The sequence below is a fragment of the Fukomys damarensis genome, unplaced genomic scaffold (assembly GCF_012274545.1).
Source record: "Fukomys damarensis isolate Sample0158 unplaced genomic scaffold, DMR_v1.0_HiC HiC_scaffold_15, whole genome shotgun sequence".
In the NCBI taxonomy this organism is placed as follows: Eukaryota; Metazoa; Chordata; class Mammalia; order Rodentia; family Bathyergidae; genus Fukomys; species Fukomys damarensis.
The window spans coordinates 19,324,844-19,352,843 of record NW_022900927.1 but is presented as its reverse complement, the minus strand read 5'-3'; the positions used below and the strand labels follow the sequence as shown (position 1 = coordinate 19,352,843).

The 28,000-nt window shown below is 52.3% G+C and overlaps 2 protein-coding genes and 1 long non-coding RNA gene across 13 annotated transcripts in view; 2 read left to right on the top strand and 1 right to left on the bottom strand.

The window, feature by feature from the left end:
• Positions 1 to 398: 398 nt before the first annotated feature.
• On the top strand, positions 399 to 19,505 carry Spryd3 (SPRY domain containing 3). 3 transcript variants are annotated; one of them, XM_033763647.1, is made up of 11 exons: positions 399 to 505; positions 1,797 to 1,943; positions 3,092 to 3,167; positions 3,679 to 3,803; positions 4,075 to 4,210; positions 5,134 to 5,319; positions 13,169 to 13,318; positions 14,063 to 14,120; positions 14,636 to 14,755; positions 14,839 to 15,011; positions 19,193 to 19,505. In XM_033763647.1, exons 1-11 carry the CDS (start codon positions 483 to 485, stop codon positions 19,229 to 19,231), a joined length of 1,233 nt encoding a protein of 410 aa, XP_033619538.1. In that variant the 5' UTR covers positions 399 to 482; the 3' UTR covers positions 19,232 to 19,505. The 3 variants fall into 3 exon arrangements, with proteins under 3 accessions (XP_033619538.1, XP_010607575.1, XP_033619537.1); XM_010609273.3 differs by lacking the exon at positions 19,193 to 19,505 and adding an exon at positions 15,286 to 15,511 and having other exon boundaries at positions 400 to 505; XM_033763646.1 differs by lacking the exons at positions 5,134 to 5,319; positions 19,193 to 19,505 and adding an exon at positions 15,287 to 15,866 and having other exon boundaries at positions 400 to 505; positions 14,839 to 15,013.
• Tns2 (tensin 2) overlaps positions 17,261 to 28,000 on the bottom strand; it is an 18,614-nt gene continuing 7,874 nt past the window's right edge. For 3 of the 7 annotated variants that reach the window (XM_033763645.1, XM_010609277.1, XM_019205275.2), the window contains 26 exons: positions 27,355 to 27,393; positions 27,015 to 27,053; positions 26,791 to 26,840; positions 26,424 to 26,640; positions 26,083 to 26,133; positions 25,240 to 25,362; positions 25,091 to 25,155; positions 24,112 to 24,195; positions 23,292 to 23,404; positions 23,139 to 23,199; positions 22,787 to 22,862; positions 22,431 to 22,560; positions 22,248 to 22,313; positions 22,060 to 22,173; positions 20,696 to 21,895; positions 20,396 to 20,546; positions 19,701 to 20,287; positions 19,502 to 19,591; positions 18,893 to 19,018; positions 18,610 to 18,702; positions 18,410 to 18,487; positions 18,175 to 18,252; positions 17,890 to 18,058; positions 17,728 to 17,796; positions 17,590 to 17,619; positions 17,261 to 17,424 (listed from right to left, as the gene is read on the bottom strand). In XM_033763645.1, the coding sequence (XP_033619536.1) occupies positions 17,286 to 17,424; positions 17,590 to 17,619; positions 17,728 to 17,796; positions 17,890 to 18,058; positions 18,175 to 18,252; positions 18,410 to 18,487; positions 18,610 to 18,702; positions 18,893 to 19,018; positions 19,502 to 19,591; positions 19,701 to 20,287; positions 20,396 to 20,546; positions 20,696 to 21,895; positions 22,060 to 22,173; positions 22,248 to 22,313; positions 22,431 to 22,560; positions 22,787 to 22,862; positions 23,139 to 23,199; positions 23,292 to 23,404; positions 24,112 to 24,195; positions 25,091 to 25,155; positions 25,240 to 25,362; positions 26,083 to 26,133; positions 26,424 to 26,640; positions 26,791 to 26,840; positions 27,015 to 27,053; positions 27,355 to 27,393 (4,038 nt within the window). In that variant the 3' untranslated portion in view covers positions 17,261 to 17,285. The other 4 variants (XM_010609278.1, XM_019205276.2, XM_010609280.3 and 1 more) reach the window with 3 other exon arrangements.
• The window catches only part of LOC104851903, a 21,550-nt gene continuing 20,017 nt past the window's right edge, over positions 26,468 to 28,000 (top strand). For 2 of the 3 annotated variants that reach the window (XR_004517261.1, XR_002024877.2), the window contains exon 1: positions 26,468 to 26,544. This is a non-coding gene — a long non-coding RNA (uncharacterized LOC104851903). The remainder of the gene's footprint in view (positions 26,545 to 28,000) is intronic. The other variant, XR_004517263.1, reaches the window with a different exon arrangement.

Below are 28,000 nucleotides of genomic sequence, written 5' to 3'. Positions count from 1 at the left end.
CAGTGGTTCCGCTGCCTTCTTCGCAAGCACAAGGACCCGAGTTCGATCCCCGGTACAAAAAAAAGGACATTCTTGTAGAGGTTACAACATCTTGTCTGGCACAGAATGAACACGCAGGAAATGGAACGCCTGTAGGAACGCGGCGCCCCGCCCCACGCAGAAGCCGCCCCTCGACCGCCTCTGATCGCGCAGGGTATTCAGCTCGGCGTTCGCGCCACCACAGCACCTCCGCCCCCACCCTCATAGCTCCCGGGTTTATCAGACCCGGCCAAGCGCTAGGTACCCGGCTCATCTGGACGCACCCATCACTCTGCCTCCGCCATACTATTGGCTGTTGCAGGTGCCCGTCGTCAGAGACCACTGCGGATTGGCCAGAGTGGTTGGGGCGGGGCGGGCCTCGCGGCGCCTAGGAAGGGCGGGGACCCGGATGTGTGTGTTGGCGGTGGCCGAAGAGCTTGTGAGAAGAGCTGAGAGGCCTATGGATGAGGAGGACGCGGCGGCCCCGGTAGGCGGGGATCAGGGGGCGGGGTCCCGGAGGCCTCAGTTCTCCCCGAAGCCCCAGGCAGGGGTCCTGGGCGGGGGCTCTGGGCTCAGGGGCGGGGGCTTCGGACTCCGGGGCGGGGCCTTGCGCTCTAGTGTCTGGTCTCCCTTGGCGAACCTCGGTGCACCTTCGCCTAGTGCAGGGCCTGGGGAGACCAGGCGTTGTCACAGTGACAGGTTCAGGCCACGTCGCTTCCGAGTCTCGTGAGTGACCAGGCCGAAGTGGCGCGACTGCCATTCGCTCGTGCCGTGGCTGTCGGGTTCTGGGCAACCAGATTCCCCTAGGTCTCGGGCGACAGCATGTCCCTGGGGTCAAACCCTGGCCTGGGACCCAGAAGGGGACCCCTAGGGCTGCTCCACAGGTGTGTAGTCTTTTGGGCCGGCCGCGAGATGGGTTGTAGAAGAATGGTAGGGCATTGGGATGGAACCCAGCCTAGCCTAGGTTAACTAAACACAGAGGATGGGAAAAGAAGACTACTTCACCTTTTTTCTCTCACTTTGGGCACCTAGGAAGAATTCATTCGTTCATTCATTCATTCATATGTTGCTATGTGGAGTTCAAATAGCTGCATGATCCTACTTGTCTCCTTCTCTACCACTCAGTGGATGCCATCTCATCTGCAGCAATCAGCAGCCTGAATGAGCTTTAAGAGCTGATAAACTTTAAAATCGTGTCATTTCTTTCTTAAAACTCCCTAGAGGTTTCCCACCACACTTAGAACAAATCTAAACTCCTTCCCATGGTCTATAGGGGCTTCAGTCTGGCTCCTGCCTTCTCATCTTGTTCATTCTCACCCACTTTCCCTACACACCAGGTGCCCTGGCCTCTCTTTCCTTCTTTACAACACCAGCTTCCTTCCACTGAACGACCTGTGCTCTTTTTTTGTATTGTCACATGCTCTGCTCTTTTTAACTCAAATGTTGTCTCCTCAAAGAGACTATCCTTTCTGTCACCCTGTTTGTCACATCACCTTGCTTTTTCCTCTACTGACTGACATTGTCATGGCTATTGTTTGTCTTGTTCCCTAGAGTAGAAACCCTGTGACTGTAGGAATCCCGTCCATTTTGTTGGATAGTACACACAGTAGGAGCTCAGTAAATGTTTGTTGAATGAAAGGATTGAAAACGGGATATTATTGAGGTCTGTGGGGGCAACTAACCTCAAGCCTAGTGCCCTCTCCAAGTTTAAGGTTGAGCAGGTTGAGGTGCTTTGCTCAGAGCCCTGCTTCTTCCTCAGTCGCTTCTTCCCTTTGCAGGTTTGTTCTCATGAACAAGATGGATGACCTCAACCTGCACTACCGGTTTCTGAATTGGCGCCGACGGATTCGGGAGATTCGAGAGGTCCGGGCTTTCCGATATCAGGAGAGGTTCAAACACATCCTTGTAGATGGAGATACTTTGAGGTGCGTTTAGGGGAATGGTTTTACATTTTCCTTTCTGTTCCAGATCTTAGAAGTGAAAGGGGGCTTTTTATCAGAGGAAGGGGATTGTTTACACTTCAGTAGTGGGGAGAATGCTCTTGACCTTGGAGGCCTTTTTGAGTGGAGCAGTATGTATTCCTCTCTTGCTTATGTCACTGGGTCACTCTGTTTTGGTTTCGCAAGAAAAGAACCCACCCAGCAAGGGCCTGTCTTGATTAGGTACTGGAAATGTCTGTGTCAGGTGTAGGAGGCTGCCAGGGTATCAAGAGTTCTTCAGGTTCTTTGTGGAGAAGACCACTAGGTGTGTGGGGTGTCTGAATCCCCTTTTGCCCATGTCTCAGTGACTGGGTTCAGTGAACAGTCGCTATTTCAAAAGTAGTGGGCCGGGGCTGGGAGTATATTTCACTGATAGAGCGATTACCTAGTATATGAAAGATCTTGGGTTCCATCCCCAGCACTTCCCCACATACACAAACAAAAAAAGTAAATAAAATAAAACTGCATAGAATTTCAGAGGTAGTGGGCTTCTTCTGGGGGAAATGACCATTCTGTAGTGCACCCTGCCCACCACCTCCAGTGTCTTCCCAACCCTTTGGTATGTGTGTTTGTTTTCTCTTCTGTTTTGAACCCTTTCCCTGACTCCCGAGCCTAACTCTTCTACAGAAGGGGGAAGGAAGTAGCACTGGGTAGCCGGAGGAGTGGGGACTGAGTAATTAACTTTTCCAGTCTGTGAAGGGCTTTGGTACAGAGGACAGAGAAGACAATTGTCTTCTAGCTCCACTGAAGGAAGAGCCAAAGACAAGGGCTGAAGCTGCAGCATGAGGGACTGAGGTTAGACAGGGTTATGAGACTGGGAATAGGGACCCTGAGGAAGTCTCTGAATTCCTTTCCCTGGAAGCTAAAGAAGCCAGGCTTGTATTGGCTTGCACTGGTGTAGTGTGGGTTGGACCCTGACTGGAGGTAGTGGGAGGGGTGAGTGACCTTGCGTATCTCGTGTGCAGCTGTTCTGAAGTGTGGCCAGATGCGTTTTTCTGCAATGGTCCTTGCAGAGTGGGGGTTGGGATGTCCAGGTCTTCCTTCCAAGCCTGGGCTGGGGGGCTAATGGAATTCCCCCCTCATTCTTCTTTCAGTTACCATGGAAACTCTGGTGAAGTTGGCTGCTACGTGGCTTCCCGACCCTTGACCAAGGACAGCAATTATTTTGAGGTGATCAGGCTGTGGGTGGGCAGAGCAGAGGGTGAGATCAAGGGTAAGAGCATTAAGCTTCAAGGAACTCCTTTCCTAGGTTCATCATACCCAATCCTTTTAATTTCCCTTTTGTCCTCTTGACTAGAAAAGGTACAGGGTAGCATGTACACTGATCTGAAGATAGGTGTTGTGGAGTCCTGTCACCCACTGCTTCTACTCTTTTGCCCCTTACATAAGTGGACTTTGCCACATATTCCAGATTCTTATCCACATGCTTTCCTGCCCCCTCACCCAAGCCTAGTGTCTGCTCTGTCTCCTATTTCCAAAGCTTGAACATAATTGTCAAGTACTCATAGTAAAGTAGGCCCCCTGCTCTCCCCAGTTCTTCCTCTGAGGGTCCTGTCTGTGATTTCTCTCTCCTTTGTCTCTCTGAGACTCAGCCACCTTTGATCACTAATTCCCCCTCCCTACTCCCAGAATGCATTCCATTTCCCATCCCTGCTAACTGTGTTTTTTCTCTTCCCTCCAGGTGTCTATTGTGGACAGTGGTGTCCGGGGCACCATTGCTGTGGGGCTGGTCCCTCAGTACTACAGTTTGGATCACCAGCCTGGCTGGTTGCCGGACTCTGTCGCCTACCATGCTGATGATGGCAAGTGAGTGGCCCTTGTGGAACTGACCCCTTTCCAATGGATTTGGAAATTGTAGATATGTTTCAACATGGCTTTCCCCACTCCTTCACCTGTCCTGACTATTTCCATAGAACTTTCTGATCAGGGTAAGACTAGTGACTACCCTTGCAAGTGTGCAGACTGGGGTGAGGGTAGAGCTCATGTAGGACATCTAGTGTGATGGCAGCAGCTGAGGAGGTCCTGGGGAGAAGCAGGAAGGCAGTTGTGATTCTGTGTGTCTGCCATTTCTCCATAGGCTGTACAATGGCCGAGCCAAGGGCCGCCAGTTTGGGTCAAAATGCAACTCTGGGGACCGGATTGGCTGTGGCATTGAGCCTGTATCCTTTGATGTGCAGACTGCCCAGATTTTCTTCACCAAAAACGGGAAGCGGGTGAGTGGGAAATCTTTGGTGGATTGAGTCGCTTGAAGGTGCCCAAGGATTGTAAGAATGACTCAGAAGGATCTGCTGGCTGGGGCTTGACCAGGGGCCCATGCATTTAATCCCCATCTCCTTCAGTTCAGTCTCAGATTCATCTGAGGTCCCCTGCATGTAGGATAAGACATTTTTCCTGCCTGGAGTAGCTGGAGCATGACCCAGATGATGGGTCTAGAGGGCAAGTTAGTGTAGCCAGTGAAAAATGAGCAGAAACTGTGGGGACCAGAACTGGGAGATTTGGGGGACTTTTTTTTTTTGTACCGGGGATTGAACTTGGGACCTTGCGCTTATGAGCTAAATCCCTGGCCCATGGGGGAATGTTTTAAGCAGAAAAAAAAAATTAAAAAAGAAGAAGAAGAAAATATTACAGCATGGGTATATAAGGTAGAAGGCCTTTATGAGTTTTGATTTGAATACTGGTAAGAATATGTTCTTTCTGAGTATCCTTTTACTTCTTCCCTTTCCTGTTCAGAGGGAGATTAGTAGAGGTGAAGAGAAAGGACAAGAGCAAATGGAAAATAGCTTTCTCCTATACTAACTCCTTTGCTTACCCTGGGAAAACTGCTTTTCTCAAGCGTTGGCTGTAAGCTCCTGCTCTCTCAGCATCTGTGCTGCCTTACTTCCCTGCTTCAGCACAGACCCACATATCCTGAAAGCACTTGGCAGCAAGTCTGGGAACTTGTGTCTGGCTTCTCACTGATACCTGGCTCAGCCAGGAGTGCTTAGCAAAGTTTTCAACTTTTTGTGCCTTTTTTTTTTAAATGTCAGTGTATGTATGATAATTATTGGCTGCATCATCTTGAAAGTACCCTTGTGAGAATTACATAAGCTGTGGAAAAGTGAGCCAAGTGGCGACGTCCCTCTGTCCCTCCACACAGGTGGGCTCCACCATCATGCCCATGTCCCCAGATGGGCTGTTCCCAGCAGTTGGCATGCACTCCCTGGGTGAGGAGGTGCGACTGCACCTCAATGCTGAGTTGGGTCGTGAGGACGACAGTGTCATGATGGTAGACAGCTACGAGGATGAATGGGGCCGTCTGCACGATGTCAGAGTCTGTGGTACTGTAAGTAAGGGGCAGTGGGTGGTAGACTGGAGGTGAAGTGGGCTGGGCCAAATGCTGTGGGCATACGAGGCAGATCTAAATTGCTTCCCATGGCAAGGAAGGACAGTTCCTTTAGTGGGGTTCTGGGAAATGGAGTTTTGGTGGGCTAGCCTGAGGCCTTGATGTGATAATTAGAGTCCATATTTGTGCTCTCTCTCTCTCTTTCTCTCTCTCTCTCTCTCTCTTTCTCTCTCTCATATTGGGGATTAAGCCCAGGGCCTCTGCACTGAGCTATATCTCCTGCTTTTTAAAAATTTTTAAACAGTGTCACTAAGTTACTAAATGCCCAGGCTGGGCTCAAACCCAGGTCCTCTTGCCTCAGCCTCCCAGAGAACTCAATTAAAGGCAGGCACCATCACATCTGATCACATCTCTGTTTTCTTTAATACTGATTCCCTTTCTTGGCTTCCCTTCATTTGAGAAGTCAGGTTGGCTGTTGACTCTTAGAATGAATGGAACCTCTCTTTTGTTTTGTTTGGGCTCCTTCAGTATCTGGTATGCTCTGCTACCCCCACCCTGCCTTCAAGAGGCTGGGGGTTGCTTGAAAGCAGAATGCCTGTATATCCCTCTGTCTTGATCTCAGCTCAGCTGGCCTGGGCTTTCTATTTACAGTGCTGTGGGGCAGGTGTGGTCAGAGACCCCACATGTTCAGGGGAAGGTTCTTGGAGATCTTTCTTGAGTAAGCTTCCCTTGTCTTCCCTTTGAATCTTACAGAGGATGAGAAGGGGACAGATGAAGAATCAGGAAGAATCCTTGAGGCTCTGAAGCTTGCTTTCTCTATTTTCTACCGAGACCTATTTAGTTTCTTCCTGGGATTTTTTTTTGTTGTTGTTTTAGTGTTTTGTTTTGTTTTTAGGGCAGGGTCCAGGCTGGCCCTGAACTCTCTATGTAGCCCAGGCTGGCTTTGACCTTGCAGTGATCCTCCTGCCTCAGCCTCCCAAGGGCTGGGATTATAGGCATGCACCATTACTCCTGGCTCTCCTTGGCTTTTAGAAGCACATAGACCTGGAGAGAGGCCGTCCTCCTGTTGATTCTGTGCTTTGTGCTGTGTTGGGAATGCCTGGACACTGAGTCCGGTCTGGCCCTGACCTCTGGTGGGCTGCTCAGGCTCCCCACTTGGAATTGTCCCACTGCTGCCCCCTTGCTCCTAGCCTGGCTTTTTTCTCCACCCTCTGGCCTTCCCACCCTAACCCAGGCTGTTTTCAAATCAGCATTTGATGGCAAAACAGAAGCAGTGGGGGGTGGGAGTGGATTAGGAGGGAGTCCTTCCCCTTGTAGAGTTCAGGGTAAGTTGAGCTCAGGGAGAATGACAGCAAGTGTGCCCTCCTGCTGCTTCCGATGTGATGCACCCATTCCAGCCCTAAGGTCCAAGCCATGGCTGTGAGCCAGGAGGTCTCAGATATGTACTTCTTGACTGTGCTCTTGTTCTTTTCTTTTCCCTATCTACTGTTATTTTCACAACATCTATGGAGTTAAATTTGGTCCCAGCCAGGGCGCTGTTCCAGGTCTCATTTCTGACCTCCCCTCAGGAGTTTTTTCCTGGCATCCTTTCCCTGCCTGGACCTGTCCGCACTCTGCTCCCAGCTCCTCCCAGACATCTTTTCTAATTGATGCAGAATCCTGGAGACATTTATAAATAGCCTTCCTTCCTCTCCACCCTTCCCCCAGCACCCTCTGGCCACTCATTTACAAATTTTTTCTTTCTTAGACATAAACTGTTGAGTTTGGCTCACTCTCAGGACAGCTGGTGAAGTGGGACTATTGCTCCTGAGCACTTGCTCCTGTGGGGCTGACTTGGACCTGAGACTGTCAGGGGATGTGTCCCTTCTAGGTTGCTAGCTGTCCCTCTTTCAAGTGAGGTGACCTACCTGATTTCGTTCATGGCCTTGCCCCTCCCCGCCGGCCTGTCCTCTCTTGTCCTTTCTCATAAACTGTATTGCTTGCCTAGCAGTCAGAGCTATGTCAGTCCGGAGGCACCTGGAAGAGGTCATATGGGCCATTTCTATGCCTTTTTTCTAAAACTATCTAGCAGAGTTGTTTCTCCCTTTGGACTTTCTGTTTTTTGTATTCCTCTCTGAGTGGCAGAGAGGGGTGGACCCAGGTTCCCTGGTGCTGTTGCAGCCTATTTCTCTTGGCCAGGACAGTGTTCTCAGTCAGCAGAGGACCTAGTACCAAGGAGGTTTGAGAGGTCCTTGGATCTAAGCTAGGCAGGATTTCTCACCAAGAGGTTGTTGGCATTTTAGTGGGATAGTTCTTTGATGTACGGTACATTTGGCATTCTTGGCCTCCAAACACAAGATGCTGCTAATCCCCTCACTCTGCCCCCACATTTTCAGATGCCCTCTGCATCTGCTGTTGATGAAAAAACAATCTCAGAGAAAAGTAAAGAGACTTGTTCAATAGCTTGTTAGCAGCCAGAGGAGGCCCATATATTTCTCTGACCCATGTAAACTGCTTTTTCCATTAATACTGATAGTCCTTGGCTTATGGTAATTTGACTTACGAATTGCCAACTATGATTACATGAAAGCTGTGTGCATTCGATAGAAGCCAGACTGAAATTTGAACTTTTCCTGAACTAGAGATAGTAGTACAACATTTTCTTTCAGTCCTGGGCAGAGTTAGCAAATGACAGCCCAGTCATAGGGGGAACAACTAATACTGTACAGTACAGTCTTGCCAAGCTATTGTGTTTGGTAGGTTAGATATTATAAATGCATTATTTTTTTTTTCATGTAGTATGTAATTCAAACTGGCCTTGAACTCATTGTGTTGCCCAGGCTGACCTTGAACTTGCAGCAATCATCCTGCCTCAGCCTAATTGCTAGGATTATAAGGGTGCATCATCCCACTTGGCTTACTAAATGCATTTTTTACTTAGCCACTTATCAGTCCAATTAGTTAATTACAAGAGGACTAATAATTGCGTATTTTTAAATTAATTTTTTAATAATATAATAGGAAATATAAAAATGACAATTTTATCAAATTCATTCAATATAAGAATTGACTGGGATTATAGCTCAGTAGCTCTGCACCTGCCTGGCAAGGGCAAGGTCCTGAGTTCAATCCCCAGTACCCCTCCCCGCAAGAAAGGACTGGTTGACATGATATCTGCCCAGGTGACACTTGGATAGTCAGCTCATGGTGGATTTATTGGGTTGTCACCCATGGTAAGCCAAGGGCATCTGTATGTGCTTGTCATTCTCCCCACGCCCACTTCTCAGTGGTTAGTCTATCTTCCCACTCCCTTCCTCCTGAAATGAATCTGGAGTTCCTACATTTAAAGTCCCATTCCTCTGGAATTCCCTGGTCTAGTGTATTTAACCAAGACCCTTCTAGATGAGTTTACTTGACTCACTTAGGTTCTTTCCCTCCCATCCCTTTCTCTCAATGATCCTTTCCTTTCCTATTCACTATTGTCACCTGCATAAGGAAGAACAATTTTCAATTTCTGGCTCTTGCTTTTTGTTTGTTTGTTTGTTTTGGCACCAGGGATCGAACCTTTCACTTGCAAAGTAGATGTCAGAACCACTGAGCTAAAACCCCAGGCCCTATTTCTGGCACTTTTTTTCCTTCCTCCAGCATTTCATTGTAAAAAAATCACAAACATACAATGAGCACCCTTATGCCTTCTCCCTAGATGCAGTTGTTAATATTTAGCCATAAGACCCAGGTGCAGCAGTGCATACTTGCAATCCCAGCACTTGGGAAGCTGAAACAAGAGGATCACAAGTTCAAGACCTGCCTGAGCAATTTAGCAAGGCCCTGTCTCAAAATTAAAAATAAGCTGGGCATGGAGGTGCACGAGTTCAAGGCTAGTCTGAACTACATAGCAAGACTGTTTCAAAAAACTAAGCAAATATGAATGCATACATATATACAATAAATAAAATAAAATGGGCTAGGGATGTAGTTCAGTGCAAAAGTACTGGATTCAAATTTCATTGTCATTATCAAGAAGAAAAGTAGTCACATTTACTTAATTCGAATCTCTGTATACAGACAGATGTGGCTCTTAAGTGAATTTTTCTCCATGCCTTCTATGGCCTTAGTTTCTCCTCCTAAAGAGTCTCTCCTCTTGAGGTGGGGATTTAGCTCAGTGGTTCTGCTGCCTGGGGGCAAGCACAAGGACCTGAGTTTGATCCCCAGTGCCAAATAAACAAAAAAGTCTCCTCTTGAGCTAGGGATCGCTGTTAATGGCAGAACACTTGCCTAACATGTGAAGCCCTGATTCAATCCCTAGTAAAACACACACACACACACACACACACACACACACACACACACACACACACACAATGCTCTGAGGATGTTGAAGCATTGCTACTGCCCTAGGCCTTGCAAAGTGAGGTCATTGTGTAAAGGGTGGGGGTTGTAGGTACAGCTGGGGGATTAGACTCATTCTGACTTTGTTCCCAGTTGAAGCTCCTCTGACAACTCCTTAGCGACTGGCAGCAGCTTTGGTACACAAAAGGAGGTGAATGAGGCCCCACCCTCCTGTGGGTCCTCCTCAGACCCAACCCAGGAGACCATGTTGAGGCCTGAGCTGGCCTGTGAGGAGCATAAACTTCGTTCCTATTTCAGTTGTTTCTGGCCCTCTGGCACTAAGCCCTCCCTGGCTCCTGTCAAAAGGGATTAGGGTCTCTGCTGGCAAGAGGAGGTAGGTAGGTACCACAGGGAGGAGAGGTGAGGGAGGGTGTGGAGTGTGGAGGCTCTGCCTTCTGATGTACAGTCTCTGCTTCCTGGTATCTGAGTCCACTGATGAGAGAAGGTGGGGCTACTTGAGGGCCCCAACGAGAAGGTTCCTTCTGCCTCCACCAGACAATGCAGGGGGGATGTTCTTGTTTATTGGGCTGTGTGTATGTGTGTGTGTGTGTGTGTGTGTGTGTGTGTGTGTGTGTGTGTTTGTTTGTGCATGTGCAACTTTGACAGAGTAATGGGAAGGGTTTATCTGTCCTTGTTAGACTGAGTCATTGTAAGTAAGAGTTAGAGCCTGATAAGAGAGATTCCTTTGTAATTGGCAGTTTCTGGGTCATCCTTAATATTATTATTATTTTTTTTTCTGTATTGGGGATTGAACTCAGGACCTTGCACTTGAGGCAGGTGCGGCACCCCGATCTAAATCTCCAGCCCTCCCCTATTTTTTGATTTAGAGAGAGGCAGAATGTGTATTAACCACCTAGTGGGTTGTAGATCCCATGCCAAGCATGTAGCACTCACTTCCTTTTAGCCTTTCACTTGTTTTTGGAGATACAAGCAATACTACCCTATTTTACTGATGAAGAAACTGAGCTTTAATGAGGTAAATGTAATTTGCTCGAGTTATTAGTTACTAAGTAATAAGAATTATAATTTGAATCTATATCTTTTGGATTGTCTCCCATCCAAGTACTAACCAGGCCTGACCCTGCTGAGTTTTCGAGATCAGACAGAGATTGGGTACATTCAGGTGGTATGGCTGTAGACTCTTTTGGATTGTCTTTCAAAAAAACTGTTTTTAGCCAGGCGTGGTGGCGCACGCCTGTAATCCCAGTGCTCCGTAGGCTGAGGCAGGAGGATCACTGTGAATTTGAGACCAGCCTGGGCTACATAGTGAGTTCCAGGTCAGTCTCAACTACATAGTGAGACCCTGTCTCAAAAAATCAAACAAACAAACAAAAAACTATTTTTCTTTTGGTGGTACTGGGGCTCAAACTCGGGACCTTGTGGGTATGAGGCAGGCAGTGGCACCACTGAGCTAAATCCCTGCCCCACCCTCCCACCAAAAAATAAAACTAAGAGGTATCTGATCACAGATTGAGGGACCAGCATCAAGATCCTAGCAACTCAGGCCATAAAGCTTACATAAGTAGTTGAAAGAGGGTAGGAATTGGCTGTGCTCAAGGAACGATTTGCCAGGGAGGCTAAACCTGCTCCACCTTCTCAGTGTCCTGAGAAGGCACCAGAGGGCTCACCTAGGATGTAGAGCAAGCAGGTGATTTCTGTGGCTTCTCCCCAGGGGAGAGTAGATCCACTCCAAAGGAATGCACCTTGCACAGAGGCCCAGTCATCCAGGGTGTCAGCAGTGGGCCTGAGCGCTCTTTGGGTGTGGGTAGAATGGGTTTTGGAGTTCCAGGTCAGTGCAGGTCGTCCTGGCTTTTAGCCTTAGGAAGCATGCCCACCCTATTATAGATAAAACTATAGCTGCTGCCTTCGGTTTTTTCCTAAGTATCGGAATCTGGATCAGCTGCCTTTTGGCTGTAGGACTGGAAAACACTGTGTTTCCTACACTGAGGCCAGTTGGACGGTATGGGTCAAGGGCAGCTGTGGGATCCCCCACCCAGTTCTGCAATGCTGGGTGGAGAGGATGGGCAAGGGGCTGCTTGGGCTGGGTGGAGTGTAACTGAGCTAATCTGCACCAAGCCACACCCCTCCCTTCCGGCTGGGAAGATGAGCAGGAGTCCAGGCTGATGGAGCTCACTGAGGGCCAGGGACAAAGTGCAAACAGAGTGGGGCTGACCATGGACTTAGTTGACCTCCTGTGCCCCTCTGGCACCCCCACCACCTGCCCCCACCTCTTTTTGGAAATGAAGGGAAGATGGACTTCATGGGGAAGCAGAGCTGAGCAGGGCAAGCCCCTTTCTTTTGGTGATGAGCAGGCAGGACCAACCTCTGCTGGAGATACACAGAGGACTCCATGCTGGTGTTGGCAAGTGTAATTCCTTTCCTGTTCAGGCAGGAGTCCTGAGGAGGGTGGGAGAGGCCAGTGCCCCAAGCTTGCCAGGGATCAGTGGAAGAGGTCCCCAGGGAGCATGACTTGCAGCTCTTCAGGAGTGGGAGGGTAGGAGAAAGTCTTGAGGGGCAGTTAGGATAATTAAAAGGGGATTAAGGAATCCCAGGTGATGCTGAGGGTGGGGGAAAAAGGTGATAGGATTGAGTCATAGCCCATGATTACCATGACAACTGATAAATAAATCCTCCCAGATTGGGGTTTGCTGCCCCATCTTGCCCAGGCAGGACCATTATGAGCTGAAGAGCCCTGAGAATGCATCAGTCATCTCCTCTTTCCTAGCTCCACACACCTGCTCCAGACTGAAAGAGCAGCCAGGGGCTGGGATCAGGGAAGTCTTCATCTTGACCTCTCCCCCCACATTAAGTGAGTGGTAGAGGTGACTGTTCTGGGTTCTTGGGCACCTCTTAACAACTCCTGACCCAGTGATGAACAGTTCGGTTCACAGCCAAGTAAAACAGGCATTGAGGAATTATATCAGTCCCATCTGAGGCAGATAAGTTTCTGAGCTCATTTATTTCTTTCCCCCAGATGTCGGGTTGGCACCTGACTTCTGCATTTGCCGGTCCTCATGAAGCCCCTGAGAAGGTAGTCTGGTTTCCTTGCAGCCTAGTCTTCACTTCTCTTCTTCCCTTTGCTAGCAGAGTACGCAGTGGGCTCATCAGAAAAGGGATGCCTTGCCTGGAGACCCTGGTGCTGTTCCCGGCACTCTCTGCTGTCAGGATCGGTGTGCCATTTTGCTGCTTTCCCATGTCTCCCATTTGCTGCTTTCCCATGTCTCCCAAAGAGCAGATGGGTGTCTTGATTCAGTAGGAAGGCAAGGAGGCATCTAGCAAGGGGCTGTTTTAGATCGTGCTGCCAAATTTGTGTCCTCACCATATTCCTGTTCTTCCATGCCTGCCTTGAATTTTAAGCCATATTGTGCCTCTAGAATCCTTTCCCTTTTGGCCAGGAAAACTGATGCCCAGACTGCCTTGGGACCAGGTTTCCATGCTGGTGTTAGCCTGCTCCTCACCCCACCTGGCTCTTCCCCCACAGCTGCTGGAGTACTTGGGCAAAGGCAAGAGCATTGTGGATGTGGGACTGGCCCAGGCCCGGCACCCGCTGAGTACCCGCAGTCACTACTTCGAGGTAGAGATTGTGGACCCTGGAGAGAAATGCTACATTGCCTTGGGCCTGGCCCGAAAGGTGAGCATGAGTGCTGGATTCTTTTGCTGCAGAGCTACTCAGCTCAGGGGCTATAGGGATGCGGCCAGGAAGCTCCTGGGGAACCCAGAGTATGGACACTATCTGTAGAGGCTCTGAGGCTAAGACAGAAAATAGCTGTATATATAATATGCTGTACGTGTGACCCAAGACACCATACCACACACCAAGGTCTGGGTGTGCTCAGGGCTGCCTGCAGCCCTGGTCTTCAAAGATGAAGCACCTTCCTCACCTTCCCTGCTTCTATCACTCCAGTCCCCTCAAGATGTGAGAGGCTCATATACAGCTGTCTGTTCCAAAAGATCACAGATTCAGATGTATGTGTGTGTGTGGGGGTACTAAGGATCAAACCCAGGGGTGCTCTACCACTGAGCTACATCCCCAGCCCTTTTATTTTTTATTTTAAGACAGGATCTCACTAAATGACCCAGGCTGGCCTTAAACTTGCCATCTTTCTGCTTCAGTCTCCCTAGTGCTGGGATGATAGGTATATACCATTATTCCCCATTGCCTGTCTTTTTGTTTTGTTTTGTTGAGGTGGTCTCATTGTGTAGTCCAGGCCAACCTCGAATGGGCTTTTTGTAGACTTGGCTGGCCTTGAACTTGTGATCCTCCTGTCTCAGCCTCAGCTCCCAAGGGCTGGATTGTAATGCACTACTACACCTGACTAATCTTCTTTTTTTGTATGTGGTCCTATAGATTTTCTTTTTTTTCTTCTTGGTACAGGATTATCCCAAAAACAGGCACCCTGGCTGGAGCAGAGGGTCTGTGGCTTATCATGCAGGTGAGTAGATGGCTGCCTCATGAAAACGAGTTGTAGCAAAAGGAAGAGACAGACCATTTTGCTGATCCCTCATAAATGGCATCTTCTTTCCCCTTTCCAGGTTTCTTGGGCTTTTTCCTCATCTTTGTTTTCCTCCCAGCCTTGAAAATCAGGGGAGCAGGACAGGGGTGGGAGAACTGGGTCCAAACTGGTCATTCCAGGCCTCTGAGTTGGATCCCTGTATGCCCTTTCCTGCAGATTTGGAGATTTGTCATTTTCTTATCTTGGTCTGCTTTGTTTCCTTTAGAGCTTTTTTGAGATGAGGACTGAGCTTTGGCTCATGGTATCACCCCTCTCCTCCTTCTCGCCTCCCTTGCATACTCCGCCACATCTTTCTTCTGGCCAGTTTTCCCTTGGGCTGATGGGAATTGTCCTTCCCCTTTTTTATTCTGGTGCCCCCTTCCCACATCTGTCTCCCCACTTTGGGGTTACATTGTCAGCTCTCCTTCAAGTGTTCTCTCCCCTCCCTCCTACAGATGACGGGAAGATCTTTCATGGCAGTGGTGTGGGGGACCCCTTTGGGCCACGTTGTTACAAAGGGGACATTATGGGCTGCGGAATCATGTTCCCCCGAGACTATATCCTGGACAGTGAGGGTGAGTGGGGTCTGGGAGCAGTTAGGCTGCTCAGGGGCATAGAGTGGGGGCCACCACAAGAACTCAGGTCTCTGGTTTTCTAGGGGACAGTGATGACAGTTGTGACACAGTGATCCTGTCCCCAACGGCCCGGGCTGTCCGGAATGTCCGGAATGTCATGTACCTGCACCAGGAAGGGGAAGAGGAAGAGGAAGAAGAGGAGGAGGAAGAAGATGGGGAAGAGATAGAACAGGAGCATGAGGGCAAGAAGGTGGTGGTGAGTAAGCAGATGATGGGGCTTGTTCTAGGGCTTCTAGGTGGGTGGGGGCTGGCAGCTAGTAGGAGCAGGACTCTGGGCCAGGGCAGGCAAGGGCAGGGTCTGGTGGGAGGCTGTTTTTCAGGCTCAAGTCTCCCTCTTGTGGTCACTTTCCATATCACTCTAAGTATCTTCTCAAGCTGGGGGGTGGGGGTGAGGGGCTTCTGGCCTGTGTAACCAGCATCCTCAGAGGAGAGGCCAGAGCCTGCTCCATTCTTCTTGCCTCCATCTCCAGGTTTTTTTCACCCGGAACGGCAAGATCATTGGGAAGAAGGATGCTGTTGTACCTTCTGGAGGCTTCTTCCCCACCATTGGAATGCTGAGCTGTGGGGAGAAAGTCAAAGTAGACCTGCATCCCTTGAGCGGCTAGGGGCTTCCCCTCTAGAACCTCCCCTTCTCCCTCTGCAGGGCCAGGTGCCCAGTTCCTGGCTTCCCCCAGGATTGCTTACCCAGCAGGTCTTGGAGGATGCATGATCACTGCCCCTAGCAGCCCAGGCCCCATCAAACTCTACCTTTCTGACCTGGTGCCACCTTTATCATCAGCTCCTGCGCCTGAGTCCCTGGTTGGACAGGAATGGACCCAAAGAATGGTGATGATATATTGGTGGGTCTCCCTTGCTTTGCCATGGGTGCCTGGATGCCCCTTTGTTTCACTGGCCCCATGTAAGTGGAGAGGAGTGAGCCCTCCCACCCCCAGCTGCTATTTGGGCATGAGCTTTGCAGAGGCTAGAGGAGAGTCATCCCTGTCCCCTCCTTACCACAGTATTTCCCCTGAACTCTCTTTTGTTCATCGTGTGAACCAGTTGCTGCTGTCTTCCCCCCTGGCTGGGCTAGGGGGCCGCCCTTGGCCCATGTTTCTCTTTTACTGGCTGCTGCCCCACCCCTTCAGGGTCTCTATTCTTTCCCTTGAGAGCTGGCTCCACTCACCCCCACCCAGTCTGGCACCATCATCCCACAGAGAGTGTCTCTGTCTCCCCCAACCCCCCAACGGTGGCTGCCCAGTGTGTGTGCAAAGGGAGGGCTGTGGCTATGAGGTGGCGTGAGACTGGGGCCTTCCTTTGCTCCTGTCTCTGTCCAGCCATGGCACTGTTGTCCCTAACTCCCTGGGGTAATGCCGAGGCTCTGGGGCATTTCTTATGCTGTGGTGAGCTGGCCCAGAGGGGCAGCTTGGCCCCTTGCTCCCCTTTTCCTGCCCCATCTTTGCCCACCCTGCACTCCAGCTTGCTGCTTGTGCCAGTTCCCTGTTTGCTTCAGTGTTTGATGTTAGCACTTACATAGACTCCCTTCTTCTTGTACCCCTTGACCCTTGAGCTGTCCCTGTAACAGTGACTTCTGCTGGGAAGAAGAGGGAGCAGGAGCTGTTGGCCTCGGTTTGCACAGAGTGGGTAGAGCCATGGGGAACATGGGTGTGCCGTGGTGCTGTTGGGGGCCCCCGTGGCTGTCCCTTCAGGCCCTGCACTATGATGTATGAAACGTTGTGTACAGATGAGAGATGTTTATATGCCAATAAAGACAGAGTTTGCATATTTATCAATATGGCCAGGATGGGAATCCTTTCCTGTTTGGGGGCCAGTGCCAGGACCAGAGCCAGAGGGTAAGGGGCAGCTGAGGGCAGCTTGTTCCAGCTGTGGACACTGTTAGGGCAGGGATGGAGGATACATGTTCTGTGGGCTGGGATGCTTCCAAGAAGCCTAGGGATGCTCTTGGGCAATGGAGGTTTTGACCTATGCATAAGTTCTCAACTCCAACAAAAGTTTATAGAAACTCTTTATTAGACAAAAATAGACTCTCTTTTTTTTCCCCCTTTCCTTGTGGTCCCACTGATCTCTGCTCAGAAGGGAGGTAGAGGAGGGAGTGACTTGCTCCCCTACCTCTCCCCTCTCTCTGCCGTGCTGGGACCTGCAGCTGGGTGGAGCTGACAGGGCCCAGTTCCCCTGCAGGTGTGATGCTCTCCAAGTGTCCTGACCCCCCTGCGGGGCTTAACTGCTGATGCCTCCTCACCCATCACATGCCCATCTCTGCCATCTGCTCACATGCCAGATCATCTCATGGGCCCATCCACTTAGCTTAGCAGGCCGGGTGGGGGAAGAGCAATGGCCCAGGTCGATGCTCGCTCCCTTCTCTTCAGGGAAGGTGCTGGCTTCGGGGCTCCTGGGTCCAGGCCAGGGGAAGTGAGGGCTGCGGGGTGCTGAGAAGAGTGCATTGTCGACTTGGCTCAGAGCTTGTGGCCTTCCTTTATTTTCTCTGGCCCAGGAGAACTTTGGTGATGAAGGTGACAATGGCGCCTGCAGGTTGATCTGGGTCAAGCTCAGCAAAGAGGTGGCACACATTCTCCCAGGGGCTTCCTGGCTTCTTGGCCACAAAACCAAAGATCCTAGAGAAACAAAGCCAAGACAGGGTGGGGTCTTTGCATCCTTTCACTGGGGACTGACTGTCCATGGCTAGGTTGACTCATGCCGGGGCTGAGGAAGATGGGCTGAGGAAGATGGAGGTGTCGGGGCCCTGGGAGGGAAGGGCTGGGCTCATGGGGGAAGCATACTTGGAGGTGGTGCCATCTGGATTGGTCCATCTGCAAAAGGAGAAAGACTGAGGAAGGGCAGCCTAGCCACGGTTACTACTAAGGGAGGTGAGCAGGGCCTGGCAGGATGGGCTGGGGGAAGATTGGAGGGAGGCTTACCTGTGGTCCTGAGGGTCAGTGCTAGAGAAGGTGATACTGCTCACCGGGTAATGGCGGCGGAAGAAGAGCCTGTGAGGAGGCAGGATGGGTAGAAAGCTCACACTCAGAAACCCAGGCTCCCAAAAGCCTCACTGGTTCCTCAGGGTAGGCGCCCAGACTCACTTTCTTTGCTTATCTGTTAGTGTAATCCCCTGGGCTGAGACCTTGAAGTGGATCACAGCTGGTGTTGGGCGAGGGCTACAGCTCAGAGCTGCAGAGCTGGCCTTGGCCACGGCTTGGGGGCCTGTCAATGACTCTGTCTCCACTGAGGTCAGATAGAGCACACTGCAGGCTAGAGGGCCAGGAAGTGGTCAGTGAGGGAGCATGGGCCTGTGGGCTCCCAGTTGCCCCCCACCTGCATCAGCTCTTGGCACTTTTCCCTAGTCAGTGATGTCAGAATGCCTCTACCTGCACCTTGACGCAAGAGGTCTGCTGCTGTGCTCATGTTGCTGGGCACTGGAGCCTCTGGGGCCTCTTCCAGAGGGTCTGGGGAAAATGAAGGTCAACAAGGAAGGTGAGAAAGAAGAAAGCATTCCCTAGGAGCTAGAGATCTCCCTCTGTTAAGGGAAAGTTTGGAGCCAGGCTCTCTGGATTCTGCCTTGGCTGGAGGGGTGGGGAGAGGTGAGCAAGACAAATTACCCACCTTTATTGGGAATGCACAGGCAGCAGGGCAGGGAGATGGGGGAGATGGAGTGCTGAGAGACCAAGGCGGACAGGCTGCCTGTGGGAGAGGAGGTGAGAAAAGTCCTGGATACCTCCAGTGTTCCCTTCCACTCTCCTACATCCCTTTGGCTTCTCCCACAGCCAGTCTGGTGGAATCTTCCCCATGCCCAGGGTTCTCACCAAAGTAGGGCTCACTGGGACAGCCTTTGATCTTCACTCCTTTAGGCCCAGTCTCAATGAGGAAATGGCGGACTAGCTGTTCCAAGGGGTCCCCTGAGGGGAGGAGAGAGGAGAGTAAGGCTTTACCAGATCCTAGGTTCTTTAGTTTCTCCCTTGATGGGACTGTTCTGAGTAGTAGAAGTCTTCCTGCCTCTCCAAAGTGTCATGCCCCACTTCCCCCCACTATCTTGCCTCTGTAACTTCCCATCTCCTCCTGCCTCCCTTAGGCTTGGGCATCCTGTACCTTTCCAGGGCTGGACACTGGGTGGAGGTGTAGCCACCTTGAGGGCCAGCCCATAAGCTCCTTGGAATGAATGACTGTCTCTGATCAGGAAGGCTCCAGGGTCCTTGTTCTTCAGCAGGGCAATGGCTGTAGGGTGGTGGAGAGGGATCGGAGGCAAGAGAAGTTGGCACAGCGGCTAGCTGAGCCCCATGTAGACCTCTGCTAACAAGCTTCTGGGCCTCTCTGGCCCTGATGGCTGTAAGGGTGGGAGGAGTCTGGAGACAGAACTTGATCATTGTTTTATTTATTTGTTTATTACAGAGTCATGCTACATTGTCTAGGCTGGCGTCAAACTTGTGATCCTCCTGCCTCAAACTCCTGAATGCTGGGATTACAAGCATGTACTGCCACGCCTGGCCAGGGACAGAACTTTAGAGTTCACAGGAGCTTTGACAATGTTAAGTCTAACTTTCTTTGGCCCAAAGCCCAGAATCACCTGCTTTTGAGAGATTTGGCCAAGGTAAACAAGCTGAGACAGGAGGAGCCAAGGTCTTCAACTAGCATTGGATTTACAAGCCAAGACAGAAGCCCTGGAAGTTGGGACAGGATGGGAGCAAGCTGGCTTCTTACCTTGGTCACGGGACAGGTGTGGCTTGTACCAAAATTTGGATGTATCCTGGACAAACTTGACATTGTTTTGGCTCTCTTGTGTAGGGGGCTCTAAGACAGGAAGGGGTGAATTCAGGTCCCAGAATTCCCCAGTCCCCAGTTCCCCCCTGAGAGAATGGGTTCTGTCAGGGTTGCCCCATCCTCTCTCAAGGCTTCATACCTGGGTGTTGGGTGGCATTATCTGGAAGCAGTGGTGCAAAAGTGACATGGTGACTAGTGCCTCTGGCTGGTGGTGGTGACTGCTCTATGCCCCAGGATCCTGGCTGTTGCCCAGGCCCAGGCAGGTGGCGTTTTTCAGGAAGTGGAGGCTGAGATGGGCCATTAGTGTCATAGGATGTGGCCAGGGGAAAGGCAGGTGTGGGTGAGCTTGGAGGTGGCTCTGGGCTGGCCACGAGCCAAGGCATCTGGGTAGGCACAGGGGTGAGGGGGGACCCATCTGGGCTGTCTGGGGGGCCTCGAGGCCCCTTCCAGGGGGCATGGCGAAGGCCAGGCAGCGTGGTGGGCACAGGGACCCGAGGACTAGCACTGTCTGAATGGCACCCTGGGCTCCTTTCCTGAGGCCAATCCTTGGGTGAGCTGGGAGAAGAGGGTGAGAAGGGGCCGGGGCCCCGAGGCTCAAGGGTACTTCTCATTGGCTGCTCAGGAGCCTTTTCAGGGCCTCCCTGTAAAACAGGGGCCAAGGCCTCACTGGGACTCAGTCTCTGAGTGGGTGCCAAGGTGGGAGACCTGGTATCCTGTTGTCGGGTGCTGCAAGGTGAAAGGACAAATGGTCAGCAGAGCCTTGCTTGGACGCCCTACCCCAGCACTGCCTGCTTGGACACAGAAGAGGCAGCTTAGCCCAGGCCCTGTGTGTACCTCTCCTTGCCCTGGACCGGGCTGCTGGTGTGCAGGGGCGTGGAGGGACCAGACAACTCTGAAGAGGCGCTGCACTGTGCATCTCGGGGAGACCGAGGCAGTGCGCTGTGCCCACTGGGACCCTCCTTCCAGGACAGTGGCTCAGGTGACTCTGTGGTGAAGGAAGAGGAGGGACAGTAAGCAGGAACTGGCTTTTGTATCTGGCTGAGTATTTCGTACACTGTACCTTCTTTCTTGGCTTCCCTATGACCTTCTAGAATCTTCCTCTCCCTTAGGTATGTCCCTTCCAGTGACCCTCACCTGTAGATGCCAAGGGTCCTGCTGAAGCCAGTGGGTATTTGTCCCCTCTTTCCTCCACAGGGATCTCGTAGCTCAGCTTCCTGGATTGTGGGTAGGATGGGCTGCCCGGGGAAATGGAGCCAGCCCGTGGTGAGTGGGCACCAGGGCTAGGATGCCCTCTGCCCTCACCTGGAGATCCACATCTGTGAGGTACCCGGCCATATGCTGGGCAGTAACTGGGAACTGCTCCTCCATAGCCATAGGTCACCAGGGCAGGGTACCCTGAATGCCCATACCTGCTTTCAGGGCACAAGGCACAGGAGCAGCCTTCATGTGCTTCCTCAGCTGCCTTAGGTGGCTTCAGGCAGCTATAGTCAGGCACTGGGGCATGGTGATGCCCATAGGCTGGCACTAGGAGAGGCAGTGTATGCCCAGGCCGCACTGGGTGCAGGAGAGGCTTGCCAGCCTCACTGGCCCACCCCTCTCCAGCCTCCCTCCCCAGCCGCAGTCCATAAAGGGCTGCTGTGGGTAGTGCCAGCTTCTCCTCACAGGCTGGGCATGAGCATAAGGCAGACACCCCAGGGTCCTCCAGGATCACCACCTCTCGGTAGCCTGGGGCACGGTAGCCAAAGTCCCCATTGGCTGGCTTTGCCAGCTCAGGTGGGTAGGGGTATGGCCCTTCAGACAGTGATCTGCAGAGGCGCCTCTTCTCCATAGAGGCCTCAGAATAGCCCTGGGGAGGACCCTCATAGCCGCCGTAGGGCAGCAGCTGCCTCTCGAGGGTTCCCTCTGGCCGGTAGTAGCCCCCGTTGGGGACACAGGGTCCCCGGTAGGCCTGGCGGCAGGAGCAATGTCGGTTGAGACCAGGCCTATGAGCTGAATACATCCCGTGGTGGGGGCCTCCACCCACAGAGGGCTGTTCTTCATTGTCGTCTAGGATAGCTGTCTCACGCCCTGCTCCCCGGCTTCCACTGGCCACTCCACAGCCTCCCAGTAGGCGATCTAGCTCCAGCCGCTCAGCAGCTGTTGGGGGTGGCCGGCCAGGTGATTCGGCAGCTGGCTCTGTGGTCAGTGTGGATGAGTGGCCAGAGTCACTGCTGACAGAGAGCATGGGGGGCGGTGGTGGCTCTGGAGAGGGAGCTGGTGGAGTCTGACGGGGAGGCCGTTGCACCTGGGCATAAGGACTACCATCCAGGGGTCCTCGAGTGTGGGTCAAGGAGCCTGAGTGGGGAAGAGGGGGTCGGTTTGAGCAGGGATGCCCGCCCTAGAGGTCTCAGTGGGAGCTCCCTGCTGTCTCAGGAGGGGAGCTCTTTCTCAGGAGGGAGTATGCTCCCATCCCTGCCATGGCCTTGCATTCCCACCTGCCCCAGGGCCACCCCACATACTGTCTACGCTGTCTTCGTGGTGTTGGCTGAAGTTTTCATAGGAGTCCCAGCGCACGGCAGGCTCTGTGGTGTTGTAGTCCACAGAAACCGAGGGGTCATTCCGTGAGGTGTTTCCTGTAAGGGCCACCAAGGGGTTGGGGATCTGGGATGTACGACTTACAGTCCCCCATCCAAGTCCTCGCTCTTACCTTTGATCTTCTCAGGGCTAGAGGAGAAGACAAACTCCACAGAGGCCTGGAAGGGGAACCTCTCATCTGTGGGGAGGGGACAGTGGAGAGTCAGACCCTGCCCACACTACCCTTTCCTACCTGCTGCCACCTACCTGGCCACCCTCACAGAGCTCCAGCCTCCATACCACTGGGTTCACTCACCTGCCCAGGCCTGGTCCAGCTGGTCCTTGGGGAAGGTGAGCCGTGGTCCATGGATGGTACATGTGTGGAACTGAACTCGGAACACAAGAGTCCGGTCTGTCCCCCGGCTGCCCTTGTGATAGCAGGTTACCTGGCGGAGGATGGACCTGGACAGTCAGGCCTTCATGTCTATGTTGCTGTTCTGTGCCTCTACCCTGGGGACTGCCTGGTCACAGCTTCTGCCCTGCCTTAACCTCCAAGTGACCACTCCATCTGAGAGATTCCCCTTTCCCTCTCCAGTCTGCCTGGAATTGAGTTGCCAGGTGACTATGCGGCCACCCATTCCTGGGCTCCCCTTGTTGCTAGGATCCTCTCACCATAACATCGCCTTTGAGAAGTAGGGCTGGTTCCAGGCTGATGCAGATCTGCTGGGGACCAGGACCTGCGATATGACTGTGGGGCAGAGAGAACTAAGTCAGAACTGCTGGGTGAGGCAGCAGAGGCTATGCTGTCAGGAGGTAGCTGAGGGATCAGAGTGAACCCTCCAGGAGAGATGGTCAGCTGAGCCTCAGCCTTAAAATAGATTCTATGGTAGTGGTATTAATTTTCAGGTGTAGTGGGTGGAGCCAGAAGCCCAGGTCTGGGAGGGCCGAAAAGCAGACATCCAGGGAGCTGAAGAAGGGAGGCCCTGGCCATGGAGGGTCAGGATCTTGGGAGCAGAGGACTCACTAGACTCCAGATGTATAGACGAGCTGCATGGACTGGTATATTTTGAGGAAGGGCTGGAAACCTGGAGGGGCAGAGGAGAAGGTGTATGATGGGCACTGAGTGGAGGGGTGGGAGGGACCCTCCCCCTACGGAGTACTTCTCAGGTGGGCTCACCTGTGCTGGGTTCAAAGGCTGGCAACATGGGCACAAGCACAGAGTGTAGGAAGAGAGGGCTGCTGTTCATCCGGATGGAGCCAGACAGCAACCCGCTGAAATAGCTGATATACCTGGTAGGAGAATATCCAGGAGAACCTGAGCCCCTTCCTCTAGAGGGCTCCTTGTGTCACTTCAATCACCCATACCCTCTGCTCGAGCTCCGAGGGCCTGCTCTTCTTAGCTTTTCCTCCCATCTTCCCACTTACTGGGAAGTTCTTCCTTGCATTGACCTCAATCTCTCTTGTTGCCTTAAAGGTTTTATTTTTACTTGCATTCCCTCTAACTGGAATGCTAGATCTCCTAGATCTTTGCTTCACGTTATACTGGCAGGCCCTGCCTAGCCCACAAGTCTGCCTTTATCACAAGACTTAGCACAACCACGGATTGAACCAAGGACGTTGTATATGCTAGGCAAGCATTCCAACACTGAGCTACATTTCTAGCACTTTTTACTTTTTAATTTTGAGACAGGGTCTCACTAAATTTCCCAGGCTAGGCTTGAACTTGTAATCTTTCTGCCTGAGCCTCCCAAGTAGCTGGGATTACAGACATGAGCCAGTGCACCAGGCTTAGCTTCACAGAATTTATCATTATTCAGAATGATCTACTAATTCCCAGGCTTGTTGCCTTCTACTCTAACATATAAGCTCCATGAGAGCAGGGACCTGGATTGTTCTGACTTTTCAGCACTGGGCAGTGCCTGGTACGTAGGAGTGGCCCAGTTAAAGTGTGCTGCATGAATGAGAGAACTCATCTTCTCCCTGGTCAAGCTACTCACCGCCGCTGAGAGGGTTGCAGTTCTGTGGCCACCTTGTCCTCGCAGAATTTTCTCATGGTGAGAGTAGCCAGTGCCTGGTCGGCCCTGGGGAGTGTGGGGCCAGGTTGGGGGTTTATGGGTAGTTTTGTCTTGGCAACCCATCCCAAAGTTGCAGGGAAGGAGGAAGCCCAGAGTGGTGATAGGAGAACTAGAAGCACCACAAAACAGTCACTTGACTAGTTGTTGGGCTTCAGGCAATTGTTCCCTGGACTTTACTTTCTTCATCTGAAAAATGGGGCAGTGAAACTAGGTTATGGGTCAAATTATGTCCCCCCCACAAAGATATGTATCTCAGAATGTGACCTTATGTGGAAATAGGGTCTCACAGACGTAATTAGTTAAGATGAGGTCATGCAGGAGTAGGCTGGACCCTTAATCCAATTTGACTGGTCCTTACAAGAAGAGAAGAGGAGGCTGGGAGTGTGGCTCAGTGGTAGAGTGCTTGCTTAGCATGCACGAGGCCCTGGATTCAGTCCCCACTACTGAAAGAAGAGAAGAGGTATGGCTTCTTGGCCTTTTGGCTAAGATCAAGTGTAAAAGACACAGAGAGAGAGCACCACAACAGAGGCAGAGGCTGGAGTGAGACAGCTGCAAGCTGAGGAGCACCAAAGATTGCTGCCTGCACTGGAAGCTAGAGGCAAGGAAAGGTTCTACCCACAGTCACAGAGAAAGCAAGGCCCTGCTGACACCTTGGTGCTGGGACTTTTGGCCTCTAGCATCATGAATTCTATTATTTTAAACCACCCAGTTTGTGGTGCTCTGTTATGGCAGCCCTAGGAAACTAATACAAGGCACCTGCTGGAGACTATGGGGAAGTACAAGCCATAAAAGGAGGCAAGACACCAAATTTACAGTTAGGTGTTCTCTGAACACAGAAGAGGCTCCTACAGGAGCTCAGGACGGCCACTGGGAAAGCAGAGCTTGGTCGACGGGGCCTCACCCTGCAGAGATCTTGCTGTAGTGCATATAGGCAGAGACGATGACCCCGAGCTTGCCCTTGCTCCCCTGAGAGAGAAAGAAACAGGGATGGAAAGGCTGTGGGGCTGCAGGCTGAGGGGCTCCCAGTTGTGACGTGAGGCCCCAGCCCACCTTGCAGTACAGTACAACCACATTCTGCGCATCAGCACTGAGCCACATCTCCATTGCTTTGCAGATGGAGCACAGTTTGTCCAGAGGTGGGGCATGCAGTTCAGGCCAGCCGAAGTCCTGGACCTGCAGACATATGGGTGCAAGGAGCGGGGCATGAACAGAGAGAGATGGGTGGGGGTGCAAAAGGGACAAGAGGCAGGGGTTTGGGGCAGGGTCAGGGGCTTGCTAGTTGTCCACATTTTAAAAACACGTATTTTTTTGTTTTTGGTCTGTTTATTTATATATATATTTTTTTACGGGGGGATCGAACTGAGGACCTTGCTCTTGGGAGGCAGGTGGCAGCACCACTGAGCTACATCCCTGGCCCTGGTCTATTTATTTATTTAGTTTACTTTTTATTTTTATTTTTAGCTGTACCAGGGACCAAACTCAGGACCTTGCCCTTGCCAGGCAGGCGCAGCGCCACTGAACTACATCCCCCTCCTCCAGGGCTTTCTTTACATATACAGTGGGCTGATAACTGCACCCATGTTTTGCTTTGTTTCAAGTAATTTAGGAGTCATGTAGAAGAGTGCTTAAGAGTGAAATGGATGCCAACTGCTACTTTTTTTGTTGTTTTTTTGAGACAGGGTCTCACTATGTAGTTGAGACTGACCTGGAACGTAACTATGTAGCCCAGGCTGGTCTTGAACTCACAGTAATTCTCCTGCCTCAGCCTCCCGAGTGCTGGGATTACAGGCGTGCGCCACCACGCCCGGCTCTAACTGCTACTATTAATAAAGAGGATCCTGGGGTGCTCTTGGGCCAGGGCGGTTTGGTTTGGTGGCTGGGTGGGCTCCCTACCTTGGGGTTTAGGCGGTTTAGGTCATGCCTTTTCTCTGAAAGGTTGAAGAGCTGAAACGAAGAGGGGGGGGCTTTAGCTGAAAGTGGTCTCAAGACAGCGAGACACGCTGGAGGTGGACCCTCCGTAAGAGTCCTCTGAGATAAGGAGGTAACTAAGGCATGGCCCAGGTGTTGGCACCATAGACTGCGGACTAGGATCCCTCTTCCGCGGCTCCCTGCCGCACTTCGGCCCCGCCCCGGCCCTGTCTTTCTTCTCTTCGGTGACGTCAGTGAGTAGCCTCTCCCACCTGCAGACAGCCCAGCCCTTTCATTGGCTGATTCCGGCCGGCCACGCCCCTCACCAGGTACTTGTCCCGGTGCTTGGATTGTAGCACGTGAGCCAGCTCTCGCAGGTGGCCCCGGTGTCGCTGCTCGTCCGGCCGCGCCGGGAAGGCAGCGGCCAAGATGCGTTCCGTCACGTAGGTGAGGTCCAAGTCCCAACGCCGCTCCATGAGTGGGTCCAGACTGAAACTCCTGGGGAGGGGGCGAAGCGACCGTAGGGGACGCAGGAACAGAGCACTGGGAGGTGGCCAGTGTGATGGGAGGGTTATCTTAGACGGCGGCCAGACTCGCTGAGACCCGAGGGTGGGTGGGTCCAGAGGGAAGGTATCACTCTAGGCGGGGGGCCGGTGGAAAGGGGACACGCGGGGCCAGCCTCGCCTCACTCACCTGGGCAGAGTGCTGCGCTGCTTTGAGTGGTTCAGGGACTTGGTGGATCCCTGGTGGGTGAGAGACCGTGACTGAACTTCTCTTTGAGTGCCTCTATTCTAGGCTCCCTATCCGGAGTGCCCTATACAGTTCTTATGTCCTCAGGAAACCTAAGTACCTAATCCCAGAGCCACCTGCCTCCCCGCACCCCCACCCCCATCCCCGCGCCCCCAGCATCACCTTACCAGATGCTCTATGCGCCTTACTGGGGCTGTATTTCGCCGCTAGAGGGAGGTGGTAGAGAAAAGGGGAGTGGTTAGCGCCAGGCAAGGACAAGTCTGGCCTCCGGGTATAGGGAGGGCAGGTCTGTCTACCCCCTGGGAGAGGGGCGAAAGTCCCTACGGGGCAAGAACAGCAGAGGGATGGGATGGACGGCTCATCTGTTTCTTTTTTTTCTGACCTGGATGATCACTACCCATAGCACAAAGTTTTAGGTAACCTCCTGGGGCCCTCCATGAGGCCACAAGACCTTTGGACCCCCAGTCAGGGGTTACCTGCCTTCCCTGCCCCATCCGGCACACTCACCAGCTCCGCAGGGGGCAAGGCCTGACAAGATGAAGTCACCTGGAAGGAGATGGAGGAGCTGAGCTCCCGTGAAATGGGCTCTCCTGGGCTTGAGGATGGGCAACCCCTCAGTTTCAGCAAGAAGGTGGAGGGGCTGTCAGTGGATGGGTGCAGGCTCCAGCTGAGGTCCCTCTATTTAAGGGAGCCTTCCCTCTGGCCTCTCAGTCCCCCACCCCTTGGGCCCCCACTTGTTGTTCTTGGCTCTCAGCCTCCTGCCCATACAGACCCCCATTCATCCAGCCTCAGGACAGGAGTTATATATAGAGCTATAGGGGCAGGCCATGGCCAGGGGCGGACACTGGCCTCTTTCACCGAGAGACCCCGCCCCTAGGCACACAGCTCCCTGAAGCCAGCTCCAAGGAGCTGGGGACCTCCCCCCATACTACCACCACATACACACCACAGGAGGAGGGCTAGGAAAGTTCTTCAGCGATGAGGCTGTGTCAAGTCCCCAGTGGACACTACCTGGCATAGTGGGAGGGCCCAGGACAAGACCTTCCCAAGCATCCTGAGGACCCTTCCTTCCCCAGAGGGAAGGCACAACCCATCCGGCTGCCCAGTCTCTGAAATCCTGCTCCCTCCCTCCCCACCCACCCCACCCTTCCTC

Bases quoted from the DNA above. Each gene is read 5' to 3' on its own strand.
- Spryd3 (XM_010609273.3), top strand. From the start codon at position 483: ATGAGGAGGACGCGGCGGCCCCG. The intron at 3,168-3,678 runs GTGATCAGGCTG...TCTTCCCTCCAG, and splicing joins AGGACAGCAATTATTTTGAG to GTGTCTATTGTGGACAGTGG. The intron at 14,121-14,635 runs GTGAGTAGATGG...TCCCTCCTACAG, and splicing joins GTCTGTGGCTTATCATGCAG to ATGACGGGAAGATCTTTCAT.